This window comes from Lygodium microphyllum, unplaced genomic scaffold (genome assembly GCF_053477565.2).
Source record: "Lygodium microphyllum isolate KBCC unplaced genomic scaffold, Lygodium_microphyllum_v1.1.10 scaffold_47, whole genome shotgun sequence".
Lineage (NCBI taxonomy): Eukaryota > Viridiplantae > Streptophyta > Polypodiopsida > Schizaeales > Lygodiaceae > Lygodium > Lygodium microphyllum.
In genome coordinates this window covers 275,633-291,280 of record NW_028229530.1, presented here as the reverse complement: position 1 = coordinate 291,280, position 15,648 = coordinate 275,633, and the positions used below count along the sequence as shown (strand labels likewise).

Genomic DNA, 15,648 nt, shown 5'->3' with positions numbered 1-15,648 from the left:
TAATACCACTGGTACACAGATCGGATGTTGTATGCATGCGTAGCAAGCACTGGAAGGTCCCCAAGAACAAAATAACTCTGTTTTTGAACAAAAAACCAAGAGAGAAGACTTGCACGACATGAATCAAAAGACTAATTGGGTACAATCTCGCCCCATGCCTTGTGTGAGCGCTCCACAAAACATGTATTTTATATATTATTCATCTCCAAGCTAAAAAAAATAGCCCAATTTACAATTAGCACGCTTTAGCTTTTGTTTATGCTTTTGTCCCACTAAAGAATTAAAGCTATTGGGTGCCCAAAGAGTCAGGCTGTGCCCAAATACAATGTCCAATAACAAATATTTAAATCGTGCATCCATGCGCATAAAAATAATAAATAAATATCAAGCACTTTGATAAATAAGCACATCAAAATAAATATTGGCGCCACGCCTAAGATGCACATCCATCAAAAATGATAATTTCTTCTAAATAACTTGAATACACGCTATCGCCCAGTGCTTCCCAACGCCACCGCTGCCTGCTCTACACATCAACTGAAGCATTCACAATTGTTAGAAAATAATAAAATTAAATCGACAAAAGTGAATACCTAGCAGTGTTCAACTACAAAATAAATAAATTGGTTAAAACTCAATGCTAACCTTAATTTATTACGAGTGTGCACTCTAAACTCATAAACGTCTATTAATTTAAATATGTATTTTGTGGAATTACCCGCTATGGAATCACACACTTGCACATTAAATTAACAAGATGCCCGAAAAGGACATGCGTTGTTAAGAGAGAGAGAGAGTACGAGAGAGATACACAAGACATGCTCCCAAAGAATGATTCATATTGATGTAGAGTTAGTATATATAGGTGAGACCCAAGTCAAGTGAGAGATGATATATATAGTTGTAACATCCCCACTCAAACAAAGGTCTCTGGCTGCGAGTGAAAAAACCCTTATGGAGAACAAGGGAAAAACCCAAGCCCCTACACATACCTACAATACAAAAATGATTTACTATAAAGTTTTCTTGAATATAATGATACATGCCTCAATCAGTGAGACAAGAACTTGGAACAATACCAAGTGCATGTCTTAATGAAATAAAGCAGGCTTCACTAAGAGCTTTTGTGAAGATGTCTGTTACCATTTGATCACTGGGACAATGCTCCACCATAATGGAACCTTTCTTGACTTCATGTCGAACATAATGATAATGAATAGCAATATGCTTTGATTTACTATGTTGTATATAGTCTTTGGTAAGACTAATATCACTTTGGTTGTTGCATCGAAGAGGTGTACTAGATGATGAAGGATGTCCCAAATCTGCAAGTAGTTGTTGAAGCCAAACTAGCTTGCGAGCTGCTAATGATGCAGCAACATATTCGGCCTCAGTTGTAGAAACCACAACACATCGTTGTTTCTTGCTGGACCAAGAAACCAAACATCCATTTACAAAGAAACAATTCTCACTTGTAGATCGCATGGATAAATGTGAACTTGCCCAATCAGCATCTGTATATCCAATAAGGTCAAGAGAAGTTGAAGAAGATAAAGAAGAATCCTCTCGACGATGATAAATAAGACCAAACTCCTTAGTACCCTTGAGGTACTTAAGAATACGTTTTGCGGCACTCGAATGAATAGTGGAAGGGGAAGAAAGATACTATCACAAAAAGTTAGCTGCAAATAAAATATCTGGTCTTGTGTTTAAACCAATAAATTAAAGACAATCAACAAGATTAGCAAAAGGTTGATGAATGGTTGATTCTTCATTGCGTGTTGTAGATGTACCCTTGGTAGAGCTCGAAAGAATGGGAGTGTTGGCAGAGTGCGCATTTCTCAACCCAAACTTCTCAACAATATCATTAATAAACTTTATCCGGCGAAGAAGAAGAATGCCTTGTTGTCGGTGTCGTTGAACTTGAATACCCAAACAAGAATGTATCTCACCAAGATCCACCATTTCAAATGCAGTGAATAAAAGCTTCTTCATAGCATCCAAGAAAGCAATATTATTTGACACAAGAATAGTATCATCAACATATAGAGCAAGAATAATAAAACATTTGTCCTCCCTTTTGATGTAAAGATTTGGGTCAGCAAAACATGCAACAAAACCTTTAGATGTGAGGAACTGATCATTCTTAATATACCAAGCACGAGAGGCTTGCTTCAATCCATATAATGCACGATGAAGCTGGCATACAAGATGCTCCTTTCCTACAATCATAAAACCTTCAGGTTGTTCCATATAGATTTCTTCTTCAAGATCTCCATTGAGAAAAGCCGTTTTAACATCCATTTGGTGAATTTCTAGATCAAATAGTGTTGCAAAAGCCAAAAGCATACGAACAGTTGTGGAGCGCACAACGGGAGAAAATGTTTCTTGATAATCTACTCCTGCAATCTGCGAGTAACCTTTTGCAACAAGTCGTGCTTTGAACTTATCAAACGAGCCATCAGCTTTGGTCTTGGTTTTATAAACCCATTTACATTTGATAGAAACACGATTTGGGGGGAGTTCAGTAAGAATCCATGTACCTTTGGAGATTAAAGAATCGTACTCAACTTGCATAGCTTCTTGCCATTGATCCCTTTGAGACGAATTGATAGCTTCCATGTACGATATTGGATCCTCTTGGACAGACCTAGCATCATCAAAGACATCATATTCAATAGAATAGAATCCATGCTCTATCTCAATAGGAAGATCGACATATATCTCCAAATTTTCATCAATCTTCTTTGGAGGTGAAGGAGGTTTATGATCATCAGAATTAGTAGACTCACAAAGCAAGTAAGGAAATGCACTAAGCAAAGACTGTGTATCATCTGAAACATCTGACGACCATGTGCCACCTATAGTCTTCTCATCAAATATAGCATCATGAGTAATGATAACCTTTTGAGTAGAAGGATCATAAAATTTGTAACCTTTGGAATGATCTGAATAACCAAGAAAAATAACCTTCAAACCTGGAGGATCCAACTTATGTCGAGTGTCCTTGGGCACATGAATATAAGCAATGCATCCAAATGTGCAAAAGTGAGAGACTGAAGGTGTCTTCCCTGTCCAGATTGTTATAGGAATTTTACCAGCAGGTGCAGTTGTTGGAAGATGATTTTGAATAAAAACGGATGTTAGAAGTGCTTCAGTCCAAAACTTTCGAGACAAACTAGAGTGTATAAGCATGCAACGTATAGCATTAATAATAGTGCGATTTTTGCACTCAGCAACACCATTTTATTGAGGAGAATAAGGAACTGTAAACTCATGATGAATACCTTGATCCTTACAGAAGTCATAAAATAGATTGGATACATATTCACTGCCATTGTCACTGCGAAGAGTCTTTATAGAGAATCCATTTTGAAGCTCCACACTTATATTGTATTGTTTAAATATAGATAAAGCCTCGGACTTATGTCGAAGAAGATAGACATGTGTGTACCGTGAGAAATCATCAATGAAAGTTATAAAATATCGATATTGAGACTTTGAGGCAGGAAAAGGACCGCAAATATCAGTATTAACCAAATCCAAGAGAGCACAGGAATGTGATGAAGTAGAAGTGTGGAAAGGCGAACGATGGTGTTTTCCAAGTGCACATTACTCACATATTCCCATACGTGGATGAGATTTAAGATCCATACCTTGCACAAGACCATGACGATGAAGATCAATAATTTTGGCAAAATCGAAGTGTGCAAATCGTTGATGCCATAATTTGCAATCTGCATCTCCAGGGGTAGTAACAACATTTGCAACCGTATCATTCAATGATAGCTCAAATAGATTACCATGTCGAGGAGCCACTGCTATAGTATATTCGTCTTTCTCTATACGACATTGATTATGATCAAAGCCAACAAACAAACCAAGATCAACTAGACGAGCAACATAAAGAAGATTTGTTTGCAAATCTGGAACATGAAGAACTCCTCTTAATATTCTAGTGGATGAAACAGTCCCCAGATATAAATCACCCACTCCTTTGACTTGACAAGTCGTATCATCCGCAAGGTAAACAAACTTCTTGACAGGAAGAGAATGATAATTGTGAAGCCACTGCGATTGGTATGTCATGTTTCCAATGGCACTTGAATCAACGATGAGTAGAGAACCATCATGAACATGAAGTACCTTTTGTGGAGAGATATCATGATGGACGAAATTGAGCTCCTGATGAGTATGATCATCATCAGTTGTAGTCTGTTGAACAATATAAGCTCGAGAACGTTCTTCATCATATTTGCATTTATAACAATGACGAGATGGATGATCTGTATGTGCACAATAATCACAAGGAGGAAAAATTTTGGACGAGCGAGGTTGCTTTGTAGTAACTCCATGCTCCTCATCATATTGATGTGCCCAACAATCAGAAGCCACATTGCCTTTCTTATCACAATAAGAACAATGTTTGTTAGGATAAGCAAGACGAGAAGATTTACCACCTTGATTAGGGCGTCCACCTTGCTGAAAATGTGAAGCGGGACGCTTGCGAGCAACAAAAGCATCATCAAAATCCCTTTGTTAGCGAGTGACCAAAACAGCATCAGATTTTTCCAAATGATGCTCATGACATTGAGAATATTCAATAAGAGATATGCATGCTTTGTCAAAGTGGATATCATTCTTGTTAGACAAAATAGTGATGATATTGTCATATAAAGGATCTTTGATGGTATGAAGAAGTTGAGTAATAATCTGATTTTTAGTAACAGGAGCACCGGTAGCACCAAGCTGATTGATAATGTCTTTAAAAGCCTCGATATGAGAGTGCATAGAAGTACCAACCTTATATTGAAGATTCTTTAAACGAGTTTGGAGATATAAAATTTCGATGACCGATTTCTTCTCAAACATTGAGATAAGATACTCCCAAACAACATGAGAGGTTTCCAGATGAAAGATATCCAACATAAGTGAGTCAGGAAGTGCAGACAATATATAATGACGAGCCGCTTTGTCATGACGAATCCAATCAGTATGATCAATTTTCCATTGTTCAAATAACGGGTCATCAGTAATTAGAGAATTGTCATTCATCACATCAATAGGTTGAATTGGGCAAGACAGGTCGCTCAAAACAATATCAAATAATTCGTCACCTTCAAGAATTAGCATCATCTTTGCTTTCCACCCAGGAAAGCCTTGTCCTTGGAAGAAGGGAACCGAACGTTGGCCAGACAGATATCCATTAACAATTACGCAATTGGCCATGCATGTATCTCGAGAGAAAACAAATAAGATGAGATCGCAGAATCTGCAAACCATGAACAAGAGAGTGTAGTTGAGACGCATGATACTTCTAATTTGAACAAGTTCATGTATCAAATCATCACTTGTGCAATGAATTCAATCAAGTATAAACAATGAAACAACTTATCTTCCTTGTTGTTAGTACGCATCCATAGCTCTGATAACATGTTGAGAGAGAGAGAGAGAGTACGAGAGAGATACATAAGACATGCTCCCAAAGAATGATTCATATTGATGTAGAGTTAGTATATATAAGTGAGACCCAAGTCAAGTGAGAGATGATATATATAGTTGTAACAAGCGTCCCCATCGACTTTTCGCACAAGGAATCCACCTTGTGTATGAGCCTCGGCAACAAATATAATTTTATGGAATCCACCGCAAAACCTCACGGAATCCACAGTGGAATATGCCTCCTCGCATCAACTTCAATTTGCATACAACAATACACCACATACAGCTACACAAAAATCACATTTTGAAATCATTTATGGACATAGATTTCCTATACCTATTACATCATTGTCAAACAAAGTTAAAGCTGCTGATGATATTGCCAATATACATGCTACAATTTTTGTTGAAGTCAAAGACATGATTGTGAAAGCCCAACCAGCAAGCATACACTAAACAAGCTAACAAGAAAAGAAAAGCTATGAGTTTCAAAGTTAATGATTATGTTTGGTTATGCATTGAAAAGAGAAGATTACAAAGTGTTAAGAAACACCATGTTGTTAAGTTAGCCCCTAGATTTTATGGACCTTTCAAGATCATTCACAAAATCAATGAGAATGCATCTAAATTAGAACTATCCCAACATTGGAAAATCCACAATACTTTTCATATCAGTTTGTTACGAACTTTTAGAGGCCAATTACATGTTCACCCTGTCTATGGAAACCCTCCTTTGTTAGAAGAAGAAATTAAAATCCTTGAATTTGAAACTATTCTAGACACTGACTTTCTGACCATTAAAACTGGCCGTAGATACTCTAGACATTTGGTTAAGTGTAAAAATCATCATGTTGAAGAGGCCCAATGGATGCACGCCCGTGACCTAAGTGCTTACCCCTCACTGCTCGCTCCACATTGAGCTAATAGCGATTGAGGTCAATTGCTATGCCACCCCGGGGGTATAATGTCAGAAGGCATATTCCATGGTGGATTCTGTGAGGTTTTGCAGTGGATTTCGTAAAACTATATTTATTTGCCATGGCTCCTACACAAGGTGGATTTCTTGTGCGAGAAGTTAACGGGGACGCTTGTCCTTTTCAGGTATCATGTAAATTTAATGTGCATGTGGGTGATTCCACAAAATACATATTTAAATTAATGGACGTTTATGAGTTTAGAGTACACTTGTATTAAATTAAGGTTAGGACATAGTTTCAACCTGTTTATTTATTTTCTAGTTGAAGAGTACTACGCATTCACTTTTCTTGGTTGTGAATGCTTCAGTTGATGTGTAGAGTAGGCAGTGGTGGCATTGGGAAGCACTAGGCGATAGCGTGTATTCAAATGACTTAGAATAAATATTCATTTTTGATGGCTGTACGTCTTATTATTTAAGGCATGGTGCTAATATTTATTTAGGTGTGCTTACTTTCTGAAGCGCATGATAAATATTTATTATTTTGTATGCGCATGGGTGCACAGTTTAAATATTTCATTATGGAACATTGTATTTGGGCATAGACCGACTTTTGGGCTGGCCAAGTGCTTTATTCTTTATTTCGACAAAAGCAAACACAAAAGCTAAAGCACGCTTATTGTAAAGTTGGGCTATTTTTGAGCTTTGAGAGGAATAACTTTATAAATACATACCTTGTGAAGTGCTCACACAAGGCATGGGGGGAGATTGTACCCAATTTGTCTCTTTTTATCATGTCGTGCAAGTTTATCTTCTTGCTTTTTGAGCTTAAGTACAGTTCTTTTATTCTTGGGGACCTTCCGGCGCTCGGTATATACGCATCGAGCATTCGATTTACGCACCAAAAATAGTATTAAAGAGCTCATTAAATTTTATTTATATCCTTTTTAAGTATATTTGTTTAAAGGAGATATTGTAATCTAGTGTGTAAGAATACTTGTCAAAATGAAAAGTTTGAGCTAGCTATGCAAAATTTACTTGAGTCTATTTTAGATCTTATTTCAAATAAACTCTTATATGTGTTGTGTAATGATCTTGTCATCTTAGTTTTGATTAGATTTGTCCAAATGGTCAAATCTCTTATCTCTTATAACATCTTTTATTGTATCACTAGTGTATGTCTATGCATGTACCTTAGGATAAGAGAGCCAAAAATAGATTGCACACCCCAAAAAAGATTCATTGCAGCTCGCAAAGGAGTTTTGCCTCAAAAATAAATATTGCAATAAAGATTTCACCTCCAATATATCTTTTGAGATGTATATATGGAATATTAAGGTAAAATGCTTGTTACAATTCATGAGTTTAAATATCTACGGGATATAACTAGTTCAAAAATAGAATGGTTAGTCCTTAGAAGAAACTATGAATAGAGTATAAATTATCTCAATTAAATTATCATGTGTCATTTATATGGGACATAGTTTTGGTCACATGGTCAAAAGTATCATGTTTAAATTTTCTTTTAATAATTAGGACTAATAAACACCTTCTTTGTACATGCCATTTTGAAGGCCTTTTTAGAAATTGAGTATGTTTAATATTATAATGATAAGATAATTTTTATAATTGGATGGGTTAACTATTGGGCGGTTATGGTAGGTTAAAAGAACACATTTTGATGAGATGGTCAAGTACATGGTCAACCAATGAGATCTTACACTTACATAAATATTTTTAACTGATTTATATGCTTTGATTTAATTGATATAGGTATTGCTTAGATGAATTGTTGTGTTAGTCACTTTTACTTACTATATTTTTTGTTCTAATTATAGGTATTTGATCGCTAGACAAACTCTATGCATTTGCTTTTGATATAGAAGATGGTGAATTTTGCGAGGGGAGTGGATCAACTTGGATCAATATACTTGAGATGAGACACATACATCTCTCATAGATGTGGATTTCTTGTAGAATGGTCATAATCCTTTTATAATCAATGTGGAAAGTCATTGACCCATTTCTTTTCAAGTTAGATAATAGAAAAAACAATGTAAGCAATGTGCTTTTCCACATATCCTTGGGATAATGGGATCCTTATAAAAATTCTTATAAAGAGCAAATACAAACTTTTTTTAAACTTATGTGTACTTTTAATTTTGATAATTTTGGTTTACTATGATATAAGCATGTGAGTATATATGTTGTAATTAGTCAATCATGCTAGTTAAAATCATGATTAAATTACAAGCTGAAATTCTAGAGCCTTTGGAATATTGTCTTTGCATAATGATATATTGTAGCTCATCTCTTCTACTCATTTCTTTGAGTACTCCCTGTGTTGGAAGGAATGAAAAGAAGTGTTGAAAGCATTTAGATTTTTAACTGTTATTAAGAGGAGTCAATGCTTTTGGTTTAGTTCACTATTTAACAGACCCACACTAGTTTGTTGAGTGACAACACTAATTTATAACCATGTTGCTTGGGTTCATGTGCTAATAAGGCATTTGCTATATGGTTGGCACATGGAAAAACTATGGATCACACAATAAGTTTTAGATTTTTTATTCATGAATTATTTGTATTAAAATATATATGATCACTTGATGTGATACGTTTGCCACCTCAAAGAGACAAACTTTTGGTAAAGTTTGGTCAATGAGGTCATTAACATTTCTGTTAGGAAAAGTAAGTTGAACACATAAAACAAAGCAAGTAAATAAGAACTCTGCTAAGAATTTGATCTAAAGAAGTTTTGAAGGCCTTTTAGATTTTCTTCTTAAAAAATTTCAATATTTTCTCTAGTTAAACTTCAACATACTCAGCAATCGAAACATATTTGAGGATATAATGAAGTGTAATAATGTGTTTTTCTATTTGAGTAATTTTGGTGGTGGCTGGCCATACTAGGGGACTTATGAAAGTGGATATGGAAGCCAAATGCCCTTATCTTGTGGGATGGACTCTCAACTTTATAGTTCTTATCAGATATCCAATTACCTCATAATCCAGATGATTACCATGTCTCCATACATTCTCTAATTGCCTTGACTAACCACTATGAAGTCAAAGGGGCCTCAAACTTTCACTATATTGGAACCTTCCTCGAACTATTCATCTTTCACAATATCCCAACTTTCACTATATTGGAACCTTCCTCTAAATGTTCATCTTTCACAATATCCCAAAAAACAAAGGAAAAAAGTCATTGCATTACTTTACATTATGAGCTTTTTTTCAGGGGTAATCAAAAACTCTGTCATTCTTTGCAACTGCACTAGAGTGGATGGGTAGTCCATTGGCTAGGTCTTTGGAAAATCCATTCTTTGCAAAAGCACTAATGTGCATGGGTGCACTAGAGAGAAAGTGAAAAGTGACTTGAAAAGTATGAAGGTACGTCAGAACTTTGTATGACATGTTTTGCAGGTCACATGTCTTCAAGCAAGAGAGGTCGTGCAGGCTCAATTACGGTCTTGCAAACGCCATCATCAAAGACAAAGGGGATAAAGCGGATGGGCTGGTCCTTTGGAGTTAGCAAGCTCTATCTCTTCATAGAACAAACACACAGAATATGACATTCGCATCAGCATTAGCAAGATCAAAACTTTGAAATATTTTCCCCACAGAGAGAGAGAGAGAGAGAGAGAGAGAGAGGCGCCTTGAACGTTGTAGTACAACGATTTCAATCACTTGCTCAGCAAGGCTCATATCAGGACAAGCAGCGCATCATGAATCGATGTGAGCCTTGCTGAGCTTGTGATTGAAAAGTGTTGGTGTGAATGGATCCAAAATTCATCGAGACATGAATAGCCACTTGTCTGTTCAAATCATGCAAACATCCAGTTACAAATAATGAATGTATCGCCCAATGATAAATGAATCAAGTCAATAATTTTCCTCCGCACATAGATCATTCTCTCTTCTTGTCTATCGTACTGCTGTTCTTTTTTCAAGGTTCCTCACATGGCTCCTCTCCTTGATGCTCTACAGCCCCCAGGCTATGATTCCAACATGGTATCAGAGCAGGGCGGTCCTGCTGCCTGCGATGAGGATGATGCCATAATTTCCACTTTTCTCTTTTCTTTGGGAGTGATCAATTTTCGAGACAGGACCTCAACGATTCATGATGATGGCGACCCTGTTGCTGCTGATGGTGCTACTTTTATTGGTGTTGTCCATGCCTCTAATTCTCACAATGATCGTGATGCAGTGACTCACTTTGCGGATGGAGACATTGATTATTCCCATGAAAATCTTGCTACTCATGATCTTGCAAATATTTCTGATCATGTTGTTGATGCTAATGGCACAATTACTTCCCAGCCGCTTCATTCTGCTGAAAACCAGGATCATATTCCAACAGCCCATCATGTGGAAGGACAATATACTTTTAAGGCCATGCGTGCCTCTGATCAAGATTCTCCATGCAATGTTCATACCAATTTCCCACCTGTTGCTGCTATTGTTGTTTACCATGATGTTTGGAGGGGAGCGCTGTTCATTACTCAACAGAAAGAGGTAATGGTGAGTCATGTAATTCCTGCCATCAACACTAATATTTCAAGCATGCTTCAAAAGCCTGCAGACGAAGTATTTCCTATAGCATGCAAAAATTTCTGGGAATCTCTCAATCAAGACGATGGCCTTTATGGTTTCCGTCATGGTGGTTCTCCAATATCAAAGCCTGCAGAAGTAGTCATTCCTGCAGCAATACAAGAGGTCGCTCCTCTTAGTTGGAAAATTTTAGAGGGTTCAATCCCCTCAACAAAGACAATCATTTTTTAGGGTTCAATCCCCTTAACAAAGACAATCATTTTGGCGGGCTCAATCCTCTCTACAAAGACAACAACTTTAAAGGGTTCAAGCCCCTTTTCCAACAGTTCAATTGCCTCTCTAAAGACAGCAAAGTCACAAAGTTCTATTCCCTTATTGCAAACGTCCTGGGCAAGTGTGACACAACCAATTTGGCATGCATTGGGACATCATCACATGGATTTAGTTGGTTCTTATGAGGTCATGATTTCAAATTATGTTCTTTCTTTGGATTCTGATCGTGCGGATCTCAAGGCTTTTCTAAGTTTAGTGCAAAGGGAGCAGCAACAACCGAATGATCCTATTTCAACAATTATTCAATATCTTGCCATGCTTCTTATTTTCACTGATGGACAGATACTCTTCATTATCGATATCATGAAAATTCTTCCCTTCAACTTGAGGGGGGAAATGGATGGAGCTCAATTAGGACAAGTCAAAGTGAAGAATTTCATTAAAAAATCTTGGAATGTCAACATCGCAAGTCATGAACCACAAGTGGAAGCAAAAGTCAAGAAAAAAATTTCACTTTGTATTTTTTTCATGAATCAATTTCCATTTGAGCCTGGATAAACAATGTAAGGTCTATAAGCTGATCTATAAAGCTATAGACTTCTTTTTTTAAATTTGTGGGAGAGAAGGGTATAAGATATATGCTAAACATTGATCCGCTTAGTCTCTTCTTTTTTCTGGCTTTCTTCCCCTGATCCCTTTTTGGTTGTGATATTCAAGCAGCAACTGCAAGACAAAGGCGATGCTCATGCTCATGGTCGCGATGCTGCAGCTTTGCATGCTAGCAACCACCACCGCGGGATCGGCTGAAGCAGCACCCCATCGGGTTTCATGCCCGGAACTTCCCTTGGTCTACCCCTACTGGAGCATGTGCACCTCGCCCGCCTTGTATTACGGCGAAGAGCTGTACGAGTTCATGTCGGTGGGCTCTGAGGGAGCCGGCAGCTATTTGGCTCCCGAGTGGGATGAGAGCAACTCCACCTACTATGTGCGCTTGTCCGACGAAGGCGCAAAGTATAGGTTCAACCACATTAGCCGTGAGGTCCGGCAGTTCGTATCGCAGGAGGACGATGTGCTGATCGAGAATGCGGACACCGGTAGGGCTCTGGCCTGGAGACAAGAAGGAGAAGGCGAGTACTTCCTGGTGGAAACGGATCAGTCGCCCAGCGACAGATTCCAGTTTTCTCAGCGCCAGGATGTGGCTCTGCCCTGCCCTCTCGTTCTGGGGGCAATCTGCGAAGCCTACGACATCCTCGTCTACCTCAACTCCACTGGCTTGGCCGCCTACTCGGAGGAAGATGTCATCTACTTCAAGCTGTCTAGCGAGGATCACCTCCCCTTCGTTCTGGTACGCAGCAGCAACACCTCCATTCAATCGCAGCGCCGCCAGGCGGGTATCAAGTCCGTGCTGGCCTAGCTAGTTGCTGCTGCATGCTGTTACTACTCCAACTACTGCTGTTACTGACAGTAGTAGTTCTCTCTGCGCTTCCTTCCTTCCCGCAGCTTCCCCCTCGACGTGCTTGGCAGCGATTTCACCCCATGAGGTTATAATTAGCTCAGCTCGGCGCAGCTTCTTGAGTGCGGTTGCATCCCGTCAATAAATAAATATAAGCGAGTAAAGTTGGATTTGCATAGATACCAGCTTAATGTTGCTGCCGGTGTTTTCGAGCTCCCGTCGCGCATGGATGCATCTCTTAATTAATTATTCACGAAAGCAATCACACTCGTCACTCAAACCTTCCTTCGAGCATTATTGCACTATTGTATTCCTTGCACTATAATTGGCATATGTGAGGGCCGAATTCCCCTTACCCACCACCGTTGATCGATACTAGCATTCTATAGAGAAAATAAATGGCCACACATAATGCTCGCATGCCAAATAAGAGTGCTTCCATACGTATCTACTTGCATTTCCAAGTAAACTTTATTATAAAGTTGTTAAGCAAGTAGGAGAAAAATGCATGTCACACCACACAGACTTGATTTATTTGACATCTAAAAGGTCTCATAGGTTCGCATGACCCCAGTCTAATAACATAATATGAACCGTAATGGAAAGTTGTAGAAATAGTTTTGTGGCCTCTTCAAAGCATTGGACATTGGGGCTCGTTAGTATTACCAAAACATCAGGGTTTCTTACAACTTTGACTAGATCATGGAATTATCCTCGAGTTCAAACATGTCATGACTCTTTACACTTGCTCCATGAGGGAGGACACCATAAGACAATGAAAGCAGAGATGAGAAAGGCAAACACACTTAAGTGGGGGTGTTAAAACTCACGTTTATACTACAACGAATTAGGCTTGTAGATGGCCTCACAAACATATTTTCTCAACTAAAGAAAAAAGTTATTGGCACATCTAACGTCGTGCACCCTCTCATGTCAAGAAATCATGTCCCCTCATGTGTATATATACGAAAGAACAGGTGTCACTTTAATCATGTTTTTAAACAAAAAACCTTCTGCAATTTGCAGAGTTCTTTAAATGTCAATATATACACTCTTCGCCCGCATTTTTCATGTACATTCTTAAGTGGCTATAAATGTGCTTCATCACAAGCAAAAAACCATTGAGCTACTAATTGCAGAACTATTCTTAGAGCTATAGCTTGCAACAAACTTCCCTTTTTTTTGCCCCTCCTTATGTGCTTTCTTGGGCTTTGTTTATATGAATAAAATGAATAGTAACACCCAAAATATAACTTGATATGGCAAAATGTGAAAGGAAAATAATTTTAAAATTTAAATAATTATTGTTTGCATTACAATGTGAAATGAGTTTGCATAGACATTTAGAAGCCAAAGTTTGGCTCGCATGCAAAAATGAAAGAATTTTAAGCTACCAAATCTTGGATTTGATTATGAAGTATAAGTACCAAATAAATCTTGATATGAGGCATCCCTATCGTGCATACCTCGATGCTGCACATAGAGCTCGTACCTTGAGAAGTGTAAGTTGTGAGAAAGATTTGGATCTCCTCATGATGATGCATGCATCATACATCATATAATAACATTTCTTTGCTCCTTATTACATTCATCTATATTTGCTTTCTAGCTATTACAGAAAATTCAAGTAAAATGGCACCCCCCTACAATGCATGCAACTATAATAATCTCCGATCTGCAAGAAACTTGAAAATAATACAAATAAACCTAATTTTAAAAAAAATTAATAAGGTCAATTGCAAAAAAAAGATGATAATTAAAAAAACAATTGTTCATGCTAAAATGGTGTATTTGTAATGGTGTATATGGCATCCTTTTTAATGCAAAAAATATGTAAACCCTATGTTGGCTGATTCATTATGAAATATCCCATGTGGGCACTCTTCTTCTATCTCAACACATTTATTTAATACCTTTCCCAAGGTATCTTTTTAAATGCTCTTGCCTTTTTCTACATTCTAAAAAGTGTTTTTGGATGCATCACAAAAATTAAAAATAGATGACATGAAAGAGGCATTACTTACATACCCCTATGTTCATATAGATTTTTGATAAGTATAGTCAAACCATGTCCTTTATCATATTGTATCTCCAAGCCTACGGTATCACAATTTGTAATGGAGTGTTGCAACAAAAAAGAAAAAGTAGCATTGTTAGAATTAAGTTATTACTCTTCCAATATCACTTTAAACTATTGAAGTATGTTTATGAATGCTATTGATAGAAGGGTCAATTGTCCATATGCTTAGTGAGGACCCAGATCTCAAACACACAAATATAGAGATGCTACATCAGTTCTTAGGTCATATTCCTTCAATACTCCATCATATGCATGTTGGATTGATGGCATGCATGGTAGTGGCATATTTGTTTGAGAAGTTACATTGTGCTATGCCCAAGAAAATATCATGCTAAAATTTCTACTTAGGGGAGAATAATCTAAGAGTATGTATCATTGATTGAGGTTGTATATAGAATAAACCTTTAATTTAAATGGTTATCTTGTAAATTTTTCTAGAATTTGAATGTTTTTAAAATCTCATAATTGTTTTTATTTAGTTTTAGCTCAAAGTTGTGCTTGACATTGTTTTAGTTTGTAATTTAATGAGCTAGTATGAAGTTCACCCCGTTTACTTGAACATTATCTCCATCTTTATGAGTTTTGAATTTAGGCTATTAAAACTAAATAAGTGTGACAGAATTGATATTTAGAACTCTTCAATAGCTACTTGTAATTTGGTGCTATCTACACTTTCGAATCACATTCATAAGTGCTACTCTGATAGAAGGGTCAATTTTCCATAAGTTGAGTAAGCACCCAAATCTCAAACATACAAATATAGACAATGCTACATGAGTTCTTAGGTTTATCCTAAGTCCTCAACACTTGCACTATTTAGGATCTAGGCTTTAGGATTCAATGTAAAATTGGAGTTCTAAACTTTAGATTGGCTAAAGTCAATCAAGATTACTAAGTTTATTGGCTAATAATTATTGATTGAGCTCG

At 37.2% G+C, this 15,648-nt stretch overlaps 1 protein-coding gene across 1 annotated transcript; it reads left to right on the top strand.

The window, feature by feature from the left end:
* The first annotated feature begins 11,799 nt into the window (after nt 1-11,799).
* On the top strand, nt 11,800-12,617 carry LOC148008911 (uncharacterized). The gene has a single exon (XM_087673919.1). It carries the CDS (start codon nt 11,928-11,930, stop codon nt 12,600-12,602), a length of 675 nt encoding a protein of 224 aa, XP_087530045.1. The 5' UTR covers nt 11,800-11,927; the 3' UTR covers nt 12,603-12,617.
* Nucleotides 12,618-15,648: the final 3,031 nt, after the last annotated feature.

Excerpts from the sequence above, each read along its gene's own strand:
- LOC148008911 (XM_087673919.1), top strand. The coding sequence starts at position 11,928 with ATGCTCATGCTCATGGTCGCGATGCTGCAGCTTTGCATGCTAGCAACC.